The sequence below is a fragment of the Bos taurus genome, chromosome 11 (genome assembly GCF_002263795.3).
Source record: "Bos taurus isolate L1 Dominette 01449 registration number 42190680 breed Hereford chromosome 11, ARS-UCD2.0, whole genome shotgun sequence".
NCBI lineage: Eukaryota > Metazoa > Chordata > Mammalia > Artiodactyla > Bovidae > Bos > Bos taurus.
The window spans coordinates 74,990,095-75,011,690 of record NC_037338.1 but is presented as its reverse complement, the minus strand read 5'-3'; the positions used below and the strand labels follow the sequence as shown (position 1 = coordinate 75,011,690).

The window sequence follows — 21,596 nt, the reverse complement described above, 5'->3', positions numbered from 1 at the left end:
TACGTGGATTTCCGCAGTCTCTAAACTGGTCTTCCCACCTCCAGTCTCACCTCCTGGCCTTCCGTCTGGCCTCCCACCTCACCCCCATGGTTTTCTCCGCCACAGTCTGTGCACTCTTTAAAATGCATATCTGATCATGCCCCTCTCTGGGCATAAAGTGTTTTAAGAAATCCTCTTTTTTCTCCAGGCAGACAGATATAGCCTTCTCTTACCTTCCACACTGGAGCCTCATCTCTCACTAGCAGTCCCTATCCCTACCACCAACTTTTCTCTGGCTTTATCGAGCTGTCTGCAAGTTGTTAAACACACCAGCCATTCAGCAAATATTTATTGAGCTTATACTGTGTGCTAGACCTTAAGGTTACAGCAGGAAACCAGACAGGCTCCCATTACTGCGTGACTCGAAGCCTTTGAACATGTGGTTCACTCTTCCCAAATTATCTCCCTTACTTCCTCTGGCAAGTTACTCATCTTTTAAGACCCAGTTTAACCATTATCTCCTCTCCAATACTTTCCCTGACACTAGTTAGTTGCTCCCTCCCTGGGGCCTCATCTACATGTTGGCTCAGCTGTTCAGCCTCCCAAGGCTTTGTTATCCAGTCCCATGGCCTTTAGATCCCACCCAAATTTATAGTTCCAGTGCAGACTCTCCATCTGCCTACTTGCAGTACAAGCTCGTATGTCTTAATAGTATCTCAAGATTGCCACCTGCACAAATCTGTGCCTCGTCAGTCTTCCCCATCTCAGGAATAGCTCCTCCAGCCTTCCAGTCACCCACCCTAAAACCTTAACATCATGCTTCTCCCTTATCCTGGATCCCCTTCTCCATGCCATTAGCATGTCCTGTCAGCTCCAATTCCAAAATATATCTCCCATCTATTTTACTCTCTTCTCTGCTGCCAACCTCTTTAATTCAAGCCATCATTGATTTTCTGTCTGGATTATTGCAACAGGCGCCTAACTGTCCATCCTACACAGAACAGCCAGAGTGATCTTATAAAATCTTAATTCAGATTATGTCATTCTCTTGCTTAAAGCCCTCCCATGCCTTCTTGTTGCACTTAAAGAATTTGCAGAATTAAATCCAGCTCTGCAAGGCCCTGTATGATCTGGCTCTTTCCCACTTGTCTCTACCTCCTTCCCTTCTTTCCAGTCATCTAGGCTCCTTTCATTCTGTAAATGCATTGATCCTTTCCTGCTTCACAGTTTATGCACTGCCTGCTGCTTCTTCCCGCAGTGCTTTTCCCAGTGTGTTCCTCATCCTTCAAGTCTCAGTTCAAATGTCATGTCCTCTGAGAGGCTGTCCTGGACCAGCCATTCTGAAATGACCTGTCCCACTGTATCTCTCTGCAATTCATCATTGTGTTTATTTTCTTTAGAGAACTTATCACAATCTATATTGTCTTGTTTATTGGAGTATTGTTTGTCTCCCGCCATTAGAATGTAAATTCCAAAAGAGTAGCGATCTTGTCTGGTCTGTGTAACTCACTGGTGTATCCTGAAATCAGGCCTTACACAGTGCAGGTATTCAGTAAATATTTGTGAATGATTCTGTTTATTCAGAATCATCGGGCTTCCCTGATAGCTCAGTTGGTAAAGAATCCGCCTCCAATGCAGGAGACCCTGGTTCAATTCCTGGGTCAGGAAGATCCGCTGGAGAATGGAAAGGCTACCCACTCCAGTATTCTCGCCTGGAGAATACCATGGATTGTATAGTCCATGTGATCGCAAAGAGTCGGACATGACTGAGTGACTTTCACTGTTTATTCATCCTTGTGCAGTCATCACCCTGCATTATAATCTATTATTTATGCATCTATTTCCCTGACCTCATTGCGAGTTCATAGATTGCTCTGTGTCTCTGGAATCTAGTCCAGGCCTGCCAGATAGTAGGCTGTCAGGTTTGTGGAATGGATGGAGGAAAGTAAAAAGAGCAATCAAAGAAAGGGAAACAACTGGGAGAGAGCAAAGTTGTGGAACCCAAGGAAATAAAGTTCAGATCAAGGCCAGAGAAGTGAAGTCGCTCATACATAGCCACTGGCTCATACAAAGCACAGAGCCAGAACTGGAGCCATGGGCTTCTCCGTGGTATGGAGGGGAATGTGGGCCAGAGCTCTTGGTCACAAGTCACACCTGAATGTCCCTAGTGACTTTTCCCAATTTGCTGTTCATTCCTGATATTTGTGTCTCCTTGCAGGAAGGACGTTCCCCAAGAAGGGCCAGACGTGCGTGGTGCACTACACAGGTAGGCTTCACCCCTTACCCTCTCATCCAAACCTGCCCCTCTGCAGGCAGGTCTCTACTCTGATACCTCTCCAGAGGTATCTGCTCCCCTGGAATAGGCTGAAACCCCAGGGTAGCCAAGTCTTCCACTGCCAGCCATCCCCATCTCCCCCAGCCAGCCTTGAGGGAATGAGAAAGGGCAGTGCCAAGGTTAATCCCTCCCCTCTTCTACCAGCAAGAGCCACCATGGTACCAGCCTCTGACAAAGCCAGCCATCTCCATTTCCCTTCTGTCTGTTGCAGGCAGGATGGAGCCCTGGCCCCCCTGGTTCTGTCTGAAAGTTGGAAATTCCTCTTATAGCTCTCAGAGTCCTGACCCCCCTGCAAACTTCCTTTTCATCCTACAGTGTTATGAAAAAAGTGAAGTCTTGGCTTCTTCAGAATCCCCTTTCTTTTGGGGGAAATAGACTATTCAGTCTACTCTTCCTGATCACTTACTGTGTACAAGAGGTGTGCTGATCAGTGGGGACACAAACATGAAACAAGAGGATCCCTACCTTTACCAGGGTTGTGGGCATGGGGGAGGGCAGTGCCTGTGGTGCTGTGGGAGCAGAGGAGGGCCCACATCTCTGCTGAGCCCTCATGGATGATCTGGACTGGAAGGCCAGGTGGACTGAGGAACATTCTAGATGGAGTTCCTGAGGACTTCTGGCCGAAGATTGATGAGCAGATGTTTGTTCCAAGGGGGGTGCAGGGGGAGTGCTCTGCCTTGTGACCTTCTTCCCAATGTGGTGAACTTGGTGACAGCCACTTTGCAGACAGCAAGGCCAGTTTAATTCCTAGGATAGAGTCAGATGGGGGCCATTTTTAGCAGTTCTCTGGGCCAATGTGAAGTGCCAGGTTAATTCTAGGCAGACAGTGTGGGTATTTCTCAACAGCTGTGTTGCCAGTGGCTGACGTCAGTGGACTGGAGCTGTGTTTCATCTCCCGGTGATGTGTCCTAATTACCATGAGCCTTCTGGGGCCTCTGACCTGTGTAATTGATTTATCTGTTCTACATGTTGCAGACAGACTGGTACTTATCAAGTTACCGAAACCACAACATCCTTTTGTAAAGACTTTTCACAATACATGCAGACAGGAGGCAATGTGCATTAAATACTAACATTAGACATGGGCAGGTCTGGTCTGGGGAGGGACTGTCTCATCAAACCCAGTTGGAGACTGGGAATTTTTGGTAAACTTTATTATATGTAAATACACTAGAGAATATAACTCTAAGATGTACAGCTTGATGAAATTTTTCAAAAGTGATCACACTTATGTAACTACTCCCCAGATCAACAGACCTTTCCAGCACCTCCTGGTCTGTCCCTTATGCCTCCTCCCAGTCATTCGCTGGTGCATACTAAGTTGTTTCAGTCATGTAGGACTCTTTGCGACTGTATGGACTGTAGCCCACTAAACTCCTCTGTCCATGGGATTCTCCAGGCAAGAATACTGGTGTGGGTTGCCAGGCCCTCCTCCAGGGTATCTTCCCAACCCAGGGTTCAAACCCGCGTCTCTTACATCTCCTGTATCTCCTGCATTGGCAGGGGGTTCTTTACCACTGGTGCCACCTGGGAACCCATCCCGCCAGTCATTACATCTCCCTAAAGGTAACTAGCATTCTAACTTTTTGTCCCTATGGATTGGTTTCATCTCATAGAGTACGTACTCTTTTGTTTTGGGGTTATTTCACTCATTAGGTCTCTTATTTCACTTTTTATGTGCGTGAGATTTATCCAGGAGTTTGCTCTTTTTATTCCTGTACAGGTCATTTTGTGAATATATTGCTATTTATCCTTTCTACAGTTGATGAACATTTGGATTGTTAGTTTTTAGACATTATGAATGGTGTTGCTTTGAATGGAGAAGGCATTGGCACCCCACTCCAGTACTCTTGCCTGGAAAATCCCATGGATGGAGGAGCCTGGAAGGCTGCAGTCCATGGGGTCGCTGAGGGTCAGACACGACTGAGCAACTTCAGTTTCACTTTTCATTTTCATGCATTGGAGAAGGAATGGCAACCCACTCCAGTGTTCTTGCCTGGAGAATCCCAGGGACGGGGGAGCCTGGTGGGCTGCCCTCTATGGGGTCACACAGAGTCAGACACGACTGAAGTGACTTAGCAGTAGCAGTTACTTTGAAGAGTCTTGTAGATGTTTCCTGGTGCACATATGTAGACAACCTGGTTGGCTAAACGTAGAAGTGGAATTGCTGGGGCACAGGGTTATACCTGCTCAGAGGCAGCAGATCCTGCTGAATAGCTTTCCAAAGTAGTTGTGCCAGTTTCCACTGCCACCAGCCATGTCTGAGCATTCCAGTTCTCTGGCATCCTCATCACTGCTTGGTATTGTCAGGTTTTAGTTTTGATTTTGGCCCTCTCTGGTGGGCTCCCAGGGTATCTCCTTGTGGTTTTGATTTGCACAGGCCTGATGGTTAAGGAAGTTGAGTACCCTTTCATGTGCTTCCTGGTCATTTGGAGGTCCTCTGTAGTTCACCTAAATTTTGTCCACTTAAGAAAAAATTAGGTTGTCTGTCTTTATCTTATTGATCTGTAGGAATTCATTTGTATTCTGGATTTGAGTCCTTTGTTGGCTATATCTATTCCAAACATCTCCTATTCCAAAACATCTGTTTTTATTTACTCCTTTATTGGCATCCTTTGAGCAGATTTCTTTTTTTTTAATTTTTATTTATTTATTTGGCTGCAGTGGGCCTTAATTGCAGCATGTGAGACCCTCTATCTTTGTTGCAGCATGCAGGATCTTTTTAAAAATATAGATTTATTTATTTGGCTGTGCTGGGTCTTCATTGCAGCACATGAGATCCTATAGTTGTGGCATGCAGGATCCTAGTTCCCTGACCTGGGTTCGAACCCAGGCTCCCTACATTAGGAGCACAGAGTCTCAGCCACTGGACCACATCCAATGGGAAGTCCCATTTTGAACAGAATTCTTAATTTTAATGAAGTTCTACATATGAATCTTTTCTTTTGCAGTTAGTAATTTTGTGTTCAGAAATTTTTGTTATCCTAGGTGATGAAGCTTGTTTCATAGAAGCTTTATTATTTTATCTTTCATATTTAGGCCTTTGATTCATCTAGAGTTGATTTTTATGTGTGGGTGAATTGACGGTTCATTTCCCTTCATATGTATATATAGTCAATCAGCAACATTAATAAAAAAAAAAAATCACCCTTTGTCCATTGCATTTCCGTGGCACTCTTGTTGAATCCGGTCACCACGTGTCTGTGGTGTCTGTTTCTGGACTGCACGGTTTTGACTGAACCTGCTGCAGTAGATAAAAGCTTATGGTCTGAAGTGGTTTAAGTCATATGAAACCTGAGGAGTATGGGGAATGAGAAAATCAGTCTTTAAATGGAGGGTGTGAATGTATGAGTGTGTGTATGCGCATATCCATATGCGTACTGTACAAGTTTGTGTCTGTGTGACTGTATTATATCTATGTATCTAAATATTTTCTTAGCATCTGTTTGGCCATCACGGTTTTCTTCTGAGTGCATGTGCATAAATGTATGTGAGCATGCATGCGCATCTCTGAATATCTTAGCAACCTGTGTATATGCTTGAGTTTGTATTTGATCTCGTATATTTGATACAGAAGTATCCATCTGTGTGTGTCTCTGTGTAGCAATAGGGTTTTCTTCTTTGCCTGATTTAGTACCCAGGGAAAGAGCCCAATTTATTCTGTCCAGAAAATAGGTAAATAAGAATGTCTCTTATACATTTATACATTTATATTGTAGGAATTAGGATGTGGAATCACAGATACTTAGACACTAGACCTCTCATATGAAACATGGCAAATCTGAGATCAGAGAGAAAGTGATCTGCCTAAGTTCACACAGTGAGTTAGTGCCAAAGTGAAGTCAGAATCCAGTCTCTGAATTTACAAGCTAGATCTTTCTCTGGTCCCAGATTGCCTTCTGTTGTGGTCCAGGGGCCATGAGAAGAAGATGTGAAATAGCATCCTTTGCAGAATGCAAACAGAAAAGCAGCTCTTGTTTCTTAGGCAGCTGGACTGAGACAACACATGTATGTACATCAAGAATGACAAGGTATCTGCAGTTGGAGGCTGAGGGATACTTCAGTCTGCTAAGAAAACACTCAGGGTGTCCTGAGTTCACACAGTCCTTTTGTAATACGTCTGGAGGCTGCCCCTGACTGGCTGGGTCACTTTACACTGTTCACTGCAATAAAGGATGATATGACCTTTGAGTTTTGTGTAGGGGGGGAGCCTTGAGAATATCAGGTGAGGACTCAACCTGAAACTGAAATGCCTGGGAAAACAGACCATCAGGCTAAGGAAGGTGCATAAAAAAGTTGCAATGTGTAGAAGTACTTGAGAAAGGTCTGACCTAAATAGGGAAGGGAAAGGGAGAAGGGGAGGACAGAGAGAAGGTTGTCAGGCAGGCAGTAGCTAGATCTTAAAGTGCCTGGATACAATGTAGGCATTCAGATTCTCCCTCAGGGAAGTTATAGAAGCAAGGGAAAAATAGGATCAGGCATGTGTGCGCCCGCACGCGTGCACGTGTGTGTGTATGTGTGTGTGTGTGTGTGTGTTTTAAACCATTCTGGGTGCAGTGTGGAGAAGGGAAAGCAGAGCAACAAGGCTTGTTAGAGTCGGTTCCTGTCCACAGGTGAGGTGTGATAGTGGGTTGATGAGACCACAGGGTGGTGGTGGTAATAAAAGTAGAGAAAATAGCTGGACTTCAAAGATATGTACCATTTGGTGATTGGCGGGATGTGGAAGTATTCAGGTTTCTTGCTTAGTCAATGGGATGGATGGGGAGGACAGGAAGACAGCAGGTTTGTACAGAATAGGAATTCCATACTAGACATGTTGAACCTGACATGGGAGTTATCTCACGACCACAGCTCTTTCCCACCCTATCCTTGCTTTCACAGGAATGCTTCAAAATGGCAAGAAATTCGATTCATCCAGAGACAGAAACAAGCCTTTCAAGTTCAGAATTGGCAAACAGGAAGTCATCAAGGGTTTTGAAGAGGGCGCAGCCCAGGTAAGAAGAGGATCCTTGTTAAGGGGGGTTTGAGCAGCTGGGGGTCTGGGCTCTGCACTCTGCCCTCCACCCTCCCCCATCACAGACCACCACTGCTTTGACTCCACTGCCAGGGCTTGGCAATGCCACCTAGTTTCAGTCCTGGCTTTGTGTCCCCACCCCTTTTGTTGCCTGTCACTTCGGGCTGTCTTCCCAAGCACATCCCTCCAGTTCTGAGCAAGCCTGTGAGCTACTAGCTGTTCAGGACTGAAACAGCAGAAGAGGTGGGGTAGGCTACTGTGTTTAGGGGTTTTTTTAACTTTAAAAAAAAAAGCGCCAATTTCAGACTTGCAAAAATACTATATATGAGTAGAGTTCTCGTATACTCTTTTACCTAGCTTCCCTAAACGTTAATGTTTTATGTAACCATAGTACCGTGAACAAAACCAGGACATTAACATTGATACAATGCTATTAGCCAATCTGTTCAAATTTTTGAATCAGTTACTCAAAATTTAAAAATTGATTATTCAAATTTCACCAGTTGTCCCACTAATGCCAGACAAATCCTTGAGGACTGCTGTGATGAGCCCTGGTTCAGGCTCTTCTTCCTTCCTCTATGAAGTCATGTGATGTTCCTTGCTGTGCCTTCTAATCTCTTAATCTAATGAATTGGTCCTAGCACCTACATGAGTGTATACATGCATATATGGTCTTTACACATCCTCTTTAGGCTTCTTTGAAAGAAGGAAAAATTATGAACAGATTGAAGTGTTGAGGGCACTCTAATTGAATAAGCAGCATTGTTTGCTGGATCAATGAATTTGAGACTACAGTGTTGAAGTTACTGTCCGTAGTTATGTCTCTGCTAGTCTGACGTGCAATCTGCCTTGGTTACAACTCTTAGCATCACTTCAGTGTGCCACATATAAAATTCATCTCAGATCTTCAGGGTTACCATGAGGATGGTTTGGGAAAATGACATAGTTACCTTACTTTTTTCTTTTAAATCAAGCTGGGTCCTCTTTCTCCTCTCCCCATCTGCCCCCATCCCTGCTAGATGAGCTTGGGGCAGAGGGCGAAGCTGACCTGCACTCCCGATGTGGCATATGGAGCCACAGGCCACCCCGGTGTCATCCCTCCCAATGCCACCCTCATCTTTGACGTGGAGCTGCTCAACCTAGAGTGAAGGCAGGAAGGAACTGAAGGTGGCTGGAGATGGCTGCTGCTCACCCTCCTAGCCTGCTCGGCCACTGGGACGGCTCCTCCTGCTTGGGGCTCTTGATCAGTGCGCTAACCTCACTGCCCCATGGCATTATTCATTCTCTCTGCCCAAGTTGCTCTGTCTGTGTTCTGTCACTGTTCACGCTAATCTTTGCTTGAGGAAACTTCGGTTGCAGATTGAAATGTTTCCGGTTGTGCACTTTGCGTGATGCATGTAGCAGCCATTCCTGATCACAGAACAGATTTCTTGTTCGCACAATCTACACTGCCTTACTTTTACTTAAGCCAGACACACAAGGTGCTCAGACATGAAACGTACGTGCTGTACACAGAGGGACTTGAGCCAGTTACCTTTGCTGTCACTTTCTCTCTCAGAAGTTCTGCTGACTTAAACAATGTCCTCTTTGAAACCGGTATGTAAAATAAAGGCTCTGTGCTTGACAAATGCCTGTCCATCCTTACTGAAGGTAGGAAGTGCTTTAAGTGTACTCAGACACTCAGTTGTGTTCGACTTTTTGTGACATCATGGACTGAGAGTCTGCCAGGCTCTTCTGTTCATGGGATTCTCCTGGCCAGAATATTGGAGTGGGGTGCCATCTCCTCCAGGGGATCTTCCCAAACCAGGGATCGAACCTGCATCTCTTATGTCTGATGTATGTGGTCCTTAAAGGAAGTGTTTTAAGGACCACAGTCGTCAAAGGAAGTGCTTTAAGGACCACATAAGTCAGTTGCCCTTGTGGAAAAGAATGGAATAGAAGTAGCCAGGACAGTGATATTATGTAGTACAGGTTTCCCCACTATCCGAAAGTAGAAAGTACAGCATGCCTGTGAAACCTTTTGTAAGCTGAAATGGTGTGAAGTGAAGCAGTTACACCAGGGCACATCTTGCTAATGGATGCACAAAATAAATCAAGATAAGAGCACAGATGCTCACAGACTCAGTTCAAAGCTATGACGGCTTGATGCTGTATAGTTCATGGGGAAGGAGCTTGGTGCTATCAGTCACTGCTCAGGGTTCATGCTGCCTCTTAACCACTCTGAATGCTATTTTTGCTTTTCTCCTTTTTCCATAAAAGCAAAAATCCTCTGTGGATTTCTTTTGCATAGCAAAAACAGGTGTTCATGTAGGTCTTTCCTAAAAGCAAAGTGCATGAAGTGAACTTTCAAAAGTTTATGTAGCATACATACCACTCTGATGTACCTATTGTACTTAGTGGGCCTTGTTCTAGTCTTATTTTTTTCTAATTTTAAAATAAAAACTACCACCAACCTTCTAAGCAGCCCTGCTGCTGCTGCTGCTGCTGCTGCTAAGTCACTTCAGTCATGTCTGACTCTGTGTGACCCCATGAACAGCAGCCCACCAGGCTCCTCTGTCTACGGGATTCTCTAGGCAAGAATACTGAAGTGGGTTGCCATTTCCTTCTCCACTAAGCAGCCCTACAAAGTAGGTATTGCTTGCCACTTCTTTCACAGGCTCAGAATCCTCTTCTGAGTAACTGTAACTGAAGGAATACATTTTGTCCAAACCCCATAGCTTAGTCATCAAATGCTGGATTTGAGCACTTCAGGTCATCGATCATGAAATCTACATTTGGACTTAAAGAGATGCACTCCCTTCTTGGAAAAGATGGAAAAGTGCACTTTGTGCATCTAAAGAAATGATGATGTGTTATGCTTCAAAGCCATACACTCACTCACATTACTTGTGATAATAAGTGGGACATTACTTGTGATAATAAGTATGTACTTATTTTCATCTAGATTTGCTCTAACTTTACACTGGAGCATTACTTCTGAGAAGAATATATGATTCTGAACTTGTTTCTATCTATGCTGCTTATTGGGAAAGGCAATGGCACCCCACTCCAGTACTCTTGCCTGGAAAATCCCATGGATGGAGGAGCCTGGTAGGCTGCGTTCCATGGGTCGCTAAGAGTCGGACAGGACTGAGCGACTTTACTTTCACGTTTCACTTTCATGCATTGGAGAAGGCAACAGCAACCCACTCCAGTGTTCTTGCCTGGAGAATCCCAGGGATGGGAGCCTGGTGGGCTGCCATCTATGGGGTCACACAGAGTCAGACATGACTGAAGTGACTTAGCAGCAGCAGCATGCTGCTTATTAATAGTTTCATCTGCCTTTACTATAACTTACCGGAATTTCCAGTTAGGTTTTAAAACCAGCCCGCTGATTGATATGGGTTATGTATGTCAGGAGAGCCCATGGCAATGTGGCTAAGAGATTTTTTAGTTGGCATGAGTGAGAAAAGCTCTTGGCCATCGTCAGGGTTCTTCTGTCACTGGTGTCTTAGAATTGTTTCAAGACGGAGGGAGGGGCAAGTGCTGTTAAGTTTCCTTCACAGACTTGTTGGTAACAAATCACAAAATGTGTCATGTATGTGATATGATACATTTTGGCTATTTTATCGAACCCTTTTGTCTCCAAAATGTCCTGGCTGTATTCCTCTGCTGAGGACTCATGAGCTAATGAAGAAGCAGTGCTTTAAGATGGAGAAAATGAAATGAGAAAGGGGCTACTTTGCTTTCAGTCACCAGTCCCTGTGCTTACCTCTATGCTGGGACCAGACCAGTCAGAAGGTGCTACCCTCACTCCTTTCTGGGGTGTTTCCTTCAGAACGTCTTGGTTCCTCGCTTTCCTCAGTGGTACAAAAGGCCTATGAGAATTCCTCAGAAGTCAGCCTGTATAAAAGATTATCATCATGTTTTCTGCTGTGACACCAATAAGGTAACTAAAAATAGCACCAGGACCATTTCAGGTGCCCATTATGGAACCAAGTAAATGATCTCAGTCTAGAGTACTCATAGCCGAGGCGGTAACAGGAGACACTAAGAGGAGGGGGGAATAAAAGCAAATACCTACTAGCTAGCACGTGGAGAGGGTAGGGCGCTAGGCTTCACAGGCCCTGCTTTACTGACACTCTTAAAAGATAACACAGAAAATTGCGATGCAATATGACAAGGGTTTGGGCATCATCTTGTGCAAGCCACCAAAAGTTGTTAAGCAAGAAGGTGATGATGAAATATATGTTGTGTCAGTCATTTTCAAACTTCCAGTCAATGAATTCTCTATTCATACAAAATCTTTCCTGGAAACTTGAAACCTAACCTACATGGATGTAAAGCAGCTCTGGCACATGTGTGTGTGTACATACATGCACATGAACACAATCATTCCCTTTTTTTTAAGCTCCCCAGGTGGCTTCCATGTCCCCCTGGATTTAAGAATTTTTTTTTAAATAAGGACCATTTTAAAAGTCTTTGTTACAATATTGCTTCTGTTTTATGTTCTGTTTTGTTTTTTTTTTGGTCACAAAACATGTGGATCTTAGCTCTCAGACCGGAAATCGAACCCACATCCCCTGCCTTGGAAGGTGAAGTATTAACCACTGGACTGCCAGGGAAGTCTCGATTCCTTGTACTCTTAAAAGCATTTTGAGAAACCACGCCTTCAATGCGTGGTGCAGAGGACTGGCTATAACTATGTCCTCAGCATTTCACTACAGAGAACAGAGCAGGGGCTCGGGATGTGTCCCCTGAATTAATGTTCTTGTAACGTAACTGGAACTGGCTAAAAATTTCCAATTAGAGGGCATTTTTAAAAAACTCTTAACTTTAGGTCATGGAATTCAACTAACAGATATATAATCCAAATGATAGACCAGTTATAACTGTCAGGAATTCCCCCTTGTTACTAATTTAAAACAACTTATATTAGGGGCAAGTCAGTCTGTAGACAAACCACACTCTAAGTAGGTCTAATTTGTTTTCTCCTTACAAAAGTCTTTTAGAAAATTCTTTTTATATTTATAAATATCTAAAAGCACACTGAGCATTACAAAAATAAGGAACTCATAAAAGCATCCACGAGAAAATTATAGCTGCGGCTCCTTTGTCATCTGCCTGCCCTTCTTAGAAATAAATGACTCTTTTCTACTCTTTGACAGTGCTTTCAAAAAGCACTCAGACAGAGTTAATAAATAAGACAATTATTTCTTGATTTTCAATAGTAGGCTTTGAGAAGACAGTACAAAAAGTATAAAATAGTCTATTTTCTTACAGTAATGATAGATTTCAAAGCTAAATGCATTTAAAAGTAGAATAGGCTTTGTCCATTTAAATGATTCAGTGCTTGTACATTTCAAATTGATTTTGGGTTATAGTTATATACAAAACAATTAGTCCATGTTTCTCCATTTGGCCCATGCCTACACTATAAAAAGAAAATTATAGCTATCTCCTCCAAGCTGCTGAGCTATGATGAATATGGTAATAAACATACTATTTCCATGCCATGGGAGTTTGTGATTATAAGACTAAGCATTAAGTATTTTATTTATGGCAAAGATATACTATGAGCTAAGGTCCAAAATATACACAGACACTTATTAACTAAAGGGAAAGAATACATAAATACAGCTTAGACATGTAACAACAAATACCACCACCCTGGCAGCTTGCTCTCACGCTTCTAACAATGCATTACCATCTGAATGACCATTTCTAGAATAAACCTCTAAGGACAAGGGTACCAATAACTGACAAAGGCATTTCACTAACTGTAAACCAAGTATCATTCAAATGTACTCATGTGGTTAATAAGTAGTTGATGTCAAAAAACATTTTATTCATTCACTCAAAATGATAAACTTTGGTTTCCTTATCTGCAAAATGGAGATACCTACCTTCACTGAGTTATTATGTAGATTTCATTATTAATAGACATTCAATAAGGAACAATGCTCTTAATAAGTTCCCCTGATGGCTAAGCACTGGATTGGTCACTGGTGGTATTGAGAGTATCAAAAGGTCCCCATTCTTAAGAAGCTCGGTCTCTAGGACCACCTACTACTGAATAATTCTTGATATGGTTCAATTGCTGTTTTATTATTATCTTTTTTTCCTGGTATAATATAGGAAAAATTTTGAGAAAACACTGACATGTTTTACCAAAAGCTACAAGTTTATTAACATAATATATTCTAACATATATCAGTTTCAAGTGGGTCTTTTTCAATCTCAAATAAGAAATCACAATATTCAGCATTAAAAAAAAAAAAAATAGTGGTGGTCATTCACGGGTTTTAGTCCAAAGTGAAAATGCAGAAAACGTTTACTTTGGTGGATCTGTGTTGATGCCATATTTCTCCTTAAGGAGCTTCAACTGTTCTTCCTTCTTCTTTGTGTCCATCTTCTGAAATGCCTGAAAGTGTAGTAAGGACAAAAGTTAACAGTTACCAACCTACAGTCAAATGAATTTTACCAATAGCACTAGCTAGAAAAGAACTCTGGAGATACATCTCCCCTAATGGTACAACCCTCCACGAACTCTTACATGGGTTCCCCAAGTGATGAGAACTGTGGCTGTACTTACCCTGTTGGCATTATAGTACAAAACCACAAGGTATCTGTTACAAACATTGAATCCTGACAGGTGATCACATGCATTCTTGGCATCAAAGATGTCCTCATAGACCACATAAGCTGTTCCTCTAGTTTCAGGTGTGTTCCCCCTACAAAGTGGAATTGGACTTAATTAAAATACACATTTACCTGAAAACCTTTAGGGGAAATAGATATTATGGCAGGTATGCTGAATAAGCCTTTAATTTCTTGAATTAGGTAATTTTTAAGTACCATATCTCAGATGAAACTTACTATATTAAGAATACTAATATGGTTACTAAAACAAGAGCAGCAAAGAACCAGCTTGAAATGTTCAGTCTTCATGTTCACTACCCTACTAAGAGAGAGCAGTCCTCATGTTCACTCTCCTACTGCTCATACTAAGAATCAATTTTTAGTCTTACACTGGTAAGTATAGTACCTTAGGAGTGATAGCTGTTATTACCAAGGATGTCTAGGATGCAGCTTTTCTTAATGTCCATTTATGTAACAGAAACAACACGTTTTGGTTATTTACCACACTAGTCCCTTGTTTCTAAAGATTTTGATTTTCTCCCTCACTCTAATTTTAGTTCCAATTCTTAAACACAAGACATTCTCCATCAATGTAGCGAACAAACGTTTCTGGGTAGTATTTTACTAAAGCTTATAAAATCCATAAAAATAAATTTTGTGTCTGTGGCAGGAGTGGGGTTGGAAGGAAGCCCCTACCAAGAAGATGGCAAAATTAAAAACAGTCAACCACCATCCTTTATGACCAGGACAGGTGTCCTCCGATGTAAAGAGAGAGCTAATGTAGTTTCTTCCATTTTCCTTAGAAGATTCTTTGTCCTTTCAAAACAAGATTCAACTGCTAACCTTCAGACATTCACTTTTAGTTAACATCTGCACTTTTATGCATTACACAGCCCTCTGTAGCCAGGGAAAAGGGCTGGGTTTCTGGAGGGGTTGGGTTTGAAGTGTCCTTGTTGGTGGGGTACCTGTGAGTCAGAGAAGAATGCTGGCAGGTGGCTGAACACAGAAGCTCATGGATATGGAGCTGCTTCTTGTGTAGGGAAGCTATAGGGCTGCCACCTCCTCTCCTCACACAGCTTCAGTTAGGGGAGCAGCTAGGGAAGAAGCGTGAGGAGCAACAAACTGCAGGTGGCAGATGGCCATGCACTTATGAGTGGGGACAGCGGGCAGAGGTCCTATTCAGCTTATGCTCCGGTAAGCTAAAGATGGATATCCCCTTGCCTTCATCTGAGTTCCAGCCACCCAACGCAACTGCACAATAAGGTTTATCAACTGCCACGGTGACTGCACAGGGTCAAGGGAAGGCAGTGGGCCCACGGGAAGGGGAGGCACCTGCCTAGATTTGATCTAGGATGAGACTACAGTTCTGGGCCCTGGTCAGAGCTTGTGCTTCCTGTAAAAGGGAGAGGTGTAGGGGGCTGAGGGGGTTGAAGGGTGCCAGGACCATAGAATGCTCTCACTTTGTCAGACTGCATGGGCCTGATGAAGAATTTTATTATACTCTTTACTCACTGAAAGTAACAACTTCTGACTTTTAACCATTTTCAAGAATGCTTAGTTTTGAAATATTGGGGAATACTCAAAGGAAAAAAACACTGTCCCAAAGATTTTCCCCATAAGTCCACTTAATTTTTATTTTGGAATAAAACCATTAAAAAAAAAAAGTAAAAATTTAAGTTCCAAAAGGGCAAATAAATGTTTTTTTTTTTTAATTTTACTCCTACAGTTGCTATGCATACAGCAAGTGCTAATAGGCATCTGAAGGATGGAGATCTACTTTTTCCTATCAGTTCTCACACACATCTTTTTTCCAGGAAGCTAACAAAACAAGAGCATCTCTCTTTTTCCTCTTACATCTTCTTAGGAAGTAGAAGCACGACAGGCACTAAACCCATTTTAAAGATGCTCCATCTCAAGTGCCCCAGCCCCTAATTATCAACCTAGTATCTTGAAATCTACATTGTAATTTTAATTAAAAATATATACTTGGTACCTACTATTAATATATGTTAGGTGCTGAGTCAACAGTATTTTCTTTCTTTGGCCACACCACACAATTTATAGGATTTTAGTTCCCTGAACAGGGACTAAAACTGGGTCCTCAGCAGTGAGAGCTTGGATCTTAACCACTGGATCACCAGGGAATTCCTGCAACATTATTTTCTTGATCAATGGTAAAAGCTTAAAGTAAAAGTAAGGAGATCTACTCATGGAACAACCTCTCTGAGCTTCAGCTGTTTTCATGTGTCAAATAGTGACATCCTACCTCACACATGGTTTTAAAAAACAAAAGATGTAACAAGTATGAAAGAGCTTTAAAAAATTCAAAGCACAGAGAGTCTGCTACATGCCAGGTAAGCTGACAAATCAGCCGGGTTTGCCCAAGACTGTCCAGGTCTGGGCACTGAAAGTCCACTGTCCCAGAAAACTCCTTGGCTCTGGGCAAACTGAGAAGGCCACTCACCCTACTGCTGGGTGCCACAGAGCATGCCCACAGCTACAGGATAGGAAACATCTGTTCCTCAATCAGTAACTTAGACCCAAGTTCTTGCACACCAAACTTTTATGAATTTATTCAACAAATATACATAGCGTTCTTTCTACGTGACAGGTGCTGGAAATCCAATAGTGAAAAAGATGAGCATCATCCCTTCCTTCAAGGGGCTCTTTTCATGCAGGAGAAAGATATTATGTAAATAGATGTAAAACAGTTGCAGTTAATGAGAGATTAATGGGAAGATAGGGGTTACTTTAGCTAGGGTGGTCTAGGAAAACCACTCTGGCATTAAAGCTGAGATCTGAAGAATGAGGAGCCAGAAATGAGATGAGCTGGGTGGAAATCCATCCCAGACAGCGGACTGAGAGTTCTAAGGCCCTGAGCTACTCTGCAATCTTTATATTGACTTAACTCCACTAATCTCTTAATTGTGTACTATGAATAAATTTTGTTATACCTTCATAAATACACTGCCACTTTCTATATTATTCATTTACTTACAGGCACCGGGTGCTTAGCATGTGTCAGGCACAACAAGAGTTGTCAACATAAGTGAAAAGAATATATGGTTACCTACCCTGGAAGAATCCAAAGGCTGGCAGGAGCCACAAGTGAGCACACAGTCAACAGCAAAACCATATGACAACTAAGAGAAGCAGCTATGGGAGCACGGAGAGGGGGTAGCTGATGCACATTGGGAAGGAAATACTCAAAGTGTGAACTATCTAATTTGATCCTCTGGGAAATTCTTCTAGAAAGATTTTATATCATAGATAAACTCCAGAAGGTTAACTATTTTGTTGTTTCATATGACTAGCAAGTACCCAGTGAGTATTTGAACCTAGGTTATCATACTGCCTCCATGTTAAAAGCTGAAAGGCACTATCCATTCAGATTATCTTCTATGTGAGGAAAAAGCCAGGCAATTTGTCTAGAGTCACATGACTCATTCTGAAGCAGAATCTTGTCTCCTGAACCCCAAGTCAAGGGATACCATTCTTGTATGTCTCAAACAGGAGTTCTTAACCTAGAGCTCATGTACCCACTGAAATCACGTAAAATGTTGTGTGTATTCTGCAGAAAGGGCCCAAAAGTTTTATCAAATTTGGAAAAAAAAAAAGAGTTCCTTAAAAAGACAATTGGTCTGTAACACTTCATTTTCATTTCACTTCTGAGTACCAATGATGGTACATTTCTAGCTCTTCGTTTACTTTTTGGAAGAACAGTGATCACTGAAAAGGAGAATCCTCAAGATCTCACAGAGTTCTAAAAGCCAAGAAGGAACTGTCAAGTCATAAAAGAATTCCAATGGAAAATAAAACCTTTAGAAATCCTCTTAGATGGACTCCTAGTTAATTTGCTCACGTATACTAGTTAAAAGGACAGCAGCTGTGGTACTATGCAGAGATTCAATTTAGAATCACAAGATTTTATCCCTAAAGAGCTGGGTGAAACTTGAAAAGTACTGATACTTTTACTCTCTGAGCTTTAGTAGCCTCACCTGTGAAACAGACACCCTATCACTTCCACACAGGGTTGTAGTGTCAGTGATGCAAATAAAAGCACCTATTAGGACAAATGGCATACAGAAGATGTTCAACAGATATCATCTGAAGCCCCAATCTTTAGATTAAATTAAAACATGGATTTATAATTACTTTGCCCTATACTTCTAAATCTTCAATAGAAAGGTGTAGTTGAAAAAAAAAAAAAACATTTTTCTGTTACTTTTATATCTCTTTACACAACTTACTCAGAAATTTTGGAGTCAGTAAAGGAGACAGTAAAGACTGTTGAGAAAATTAAGAGTAACCACAGTAGAATACTTCTTTAAAATAGTAGCTATATAAAAAATGTCAATTCTTTTTCTTCCCATCTGTTGCCTTCAAACCACTCATTACTACTTCATGCTCTCTATAATTTCACAACTACCATTCTTGGCTTTCAATGAGTTGGATCATGAGGGTCTCTAGCCTCTTGGTAAGGCCCTCTGTCAGCTGTTAATTCTGAGATTATAAATTACACAATCATTTTTCTAAATGACATTTCAAAAGTTTCAGTAAGACTCACACTCTGATTTGACGAATAGGTCCATATTTCCCAAATATATCATACATTTCTTCAGCTGTGATTTTGTAAGGCAAATTTCTTATATACAAAATCCGATTTACTTCTGGTGGAAGTCGAATCTAAAATGAAAGATAATGGGTTATCATTATAATCAGAGGCAAGAGAGCTACTATTTGAAAAATTGTCTCATAATACATTCTAAAAAAAAAAAGATACATAATTTTTATACACCAAGAGTAAGAACTGTAATCTGACATTAATGAAAATGGAATGCTCTTGGGAAAAGCAACTGGATGCTGGTTATAGGGAGGGCTGTTAGTAGGAACTAATAAGAGGCTATTACAAAATCCAGGACTTCCATGGTGGTTCAGATGGTAAAGCGTCTGCCTACAATGTGGGAGACCCAGGTTCAATCCCTGGGTCGAGAAGATCTCCTGGACAAGGAAATGGCAACCCAATCCAGTATTCTTGCCTAGAAAATCCCATAGATGGAGGAGCCTGGTAGGCTACAGTCCAAGGGGTTGCAAAGAGTTGGACACGACTGAGCGACTTCACTACTACTACACTACTACAAAATCCAGATTTTTAGTCACTACAGGTAAACAAAGATATCCAACCTCATTTAAAAGTCCTCAATGCTACAGACATTTGTGGGGAAGAACAAGGGAACTGCTTCCTGTTTGCTGGATAATAAAACTCCTACTGATGACCCTTTTCTGGTCTCAGAAACTTGTTCTATCAATGATCCCCTCTCTCCTTTGAATTTATAGCCTTTTCCTCACCATTGGCTTCTCTTATTCCTCACGTGAACAGTTGCTTATATACTCCCAATTGTCACACAAAATAAAACACTTTGGATCCCTCTTCATTCATTCAAATATTTAGTGAGCACCTTTGTTATACATTAGGATTACAGAATGAAGGGGACAAAAAAGAGCTCTCTACTTACTATCCCATCTTGCTCCTTTTTTCTTTTCTTTCAGTCAACCATCTGAAAAGATGCAGTGTATATACTCACTGCCTCTTATTCTTTACTTCATGACACTCATTAACCTACCACAATCTAGCTCTACCCAAGCACTCTGATGAAAATTGTTTTTATGCACTAAGACCTTTCACTTAGTGTTCAATTCTCATCAGCTCCTCTGAGGCTTCTGACACTGTTCACTATCACCTTCTTGACTATTTCTGACACTCTATCGCCTTGGATTCCTCCTAATTCTCTGGCTAGTAGTCCTCAGTCTTCTTTGGCCATTAAAATAGGATTTTCCAAAGAGTTTTACCTTTAGACTTCTTTTCTTGACTCTTCATATACTCCCCTTATCTCTACATTACCTTGGTCTCTTAACTACACATGCTTTCCACCCTGAGTCGATGACTCCCAAATATGTATCTCCAGTCCAGATTTCATTCTTGTGCTCCTTGTTAACATACTAATTACATACTGGACATTACTAATGTGCACAATAACTATTAAACCAGCACATAAACTATTAAATGTCTATTTCAGGCATTAACAATAAAGTGTTGTATAAGTGGAAGAACAAGATAACTTATTCCCAGCCCTCAGGCTATTAGTGGCGACAAATGGTAAACAAGTACAATCAAGTTTTAGACGTTAAGATTTAAGGTTCAGTTCAAGTAGATAATTAACACTGTCAGATAATCACAACATACTTTCTAGTAAATCCGCTTTCTAACTCTGCAAGACACTATATCACATTTTCTCCTCTTTCCTCAAACCTTACCATCAACACTCCCTCTGACATCTGAGTTGAACTGTATCCTCTCTTCCCTGCTCATCCCAGATGACAACCTTGGCTCTTGCTTATTAGAGAAAACAGATATAACCAAATGGTAAATGTCTTATATTCAATCTTCATTTATCCACATTCATCCACTTTCCCTCTCATTGCTATGATAACCCCTCACCTACCCCAAACTACTGAATTTAACCTATCTTTCTCCTGCAACATTGGCATACAAATACACCTTATATCACACATCTTTAAAATAAAGTTAACTGTCATCCAACGTCTATGTACATACATGAAAACTTGTGGAAAAGCTATCTCCATTTTCTCAATTTCTACCTTTTTTTCATCCCACCGTATTCCACGTTTATCCACTGAAATGATTATTATCGAAGTTACCAAAAATCTTCACCTAACCATATTCAATTATGTCTTCACCTTAGTATACCTCTCAGAAGCTTAAAGCTGACCACTCTCTCGAGACAATTTTTCTTAGGTTTCCATAACACCCCACTCCCTAATATTACAATGTAAGCAGCAGGTCTTTTTTTTTAATTCATTATTGTATCTCCAGTACTTAAGACTAGTGTCTGGCACACAGTAAGTGTTCAATAAATATGAGTGACTTATTGGATCCTCCCTCAAGTCTGGAACATACTAAGGTGCTCAAAAAATATCTTTGAAAACATTAATGAAGGATCCAAAAATTCCATAATCTGAAGATACTTCCAGGTTCCAGCTGGAAAGCCTAAGTGATTTATTGGGGGGTTCAACTGCGCTACTGACTTTTAGGCCGAGGAGAAGATCCCGATGCCAGATTCCGGGTACACGTGAAGCAACTTAGGCTGTTAACACTATCACTGACAGTAAGATAACAGACTCAAAAGCAACAGTGACGGAAATATGACTCAAGGAGCACATTCCTAAGGTCGGGGCCAGGATGAAATCTCCCCTCTGACAGATAACTTTTGATCCTTCCCCCCGAAGGGACAAAGGAGGGCCAAGAATGCTCTCTGGTCACGCCAGCAGCCAAGTCCCCTTCCTCGGCAGAAGTCCCCAACACTCACGTTCGCCCTCTTGGCCGCTTGCATCGCCATCTTGGCGGGCTGATGAAGTTACAGCAGGAAAGACTTGAATTTCTCCGCACTCCTCTGGAGCTCGCTTACTTTCGACCGCAACAAGGCATCAGATACAGGACATCAACATCCAGACCCCGCCGGAAGCTGTTCTAACTCGACGGAATATCACCGTCTCACGCCGAAACGTGCTGACGTAGCTACTCTTACAAATAAGACTCCAGAGCAAAATAGGTCTGAGATACTTAAC

The 21,596-nt window shown here is 41.9% G+C and overlaps 2 protein-coding genes across 9 annotated transcripts in view; one reads left to right on the top strand and one right to left on the bottom strand.

The window, feature by feature from the left end:
• The window catches only part of FKBP1B (FKBP prolyl isomerase 1B), a 22,060-nt gene extending 4,278 nt beyond the window's left edge, over nt 1-17,782 (top strand). For 6 of the 8 annotated variants that reach the window (XM_024999249.2, XM_024999253.2, XM_059891569.1 and 3 more), the window contains 3 exons: nt 2,198-2,245; nt 7,196-7,308; nt 8,348-8,956. In XM_024999249.2, the coding sequence (XP_024855017.1) occupies nt 7,198-7,308; nt 8,348-8,476 (240 nt within the window). In that variant the 5' untranslated portion in view covers nt 2,198-2,245; nt 7,196-7,197 and the 3' untranslated portion in view covers nt 8,477-8,956. Of the gene's footprint in view, nt 1-2,197; nt 2,246-7,195; nt 7,309-8,302; nt 8,957-16,949 lie in introns of those variants that run through there. The other 2 variants (XM_024999250.2, XM_010810264.4) reach the window with 2 other exon arrangements.
• Nucleotides 13,471-21,596, bottom strand: SF3B6 (splicing factor 3b subunit 6). The gene is given in 4 exon segments (NM_001046017.1): nt 13,471-13,731; nt 13,903-14,041; nt 18,517-18,635; nt 21,338-21,596. Coding segments are annotated over 4 exon segments (378 nt in total). The 5' UTR covers nt 21,368-21,596; the 3' UTR covers nt 13,471-13,641.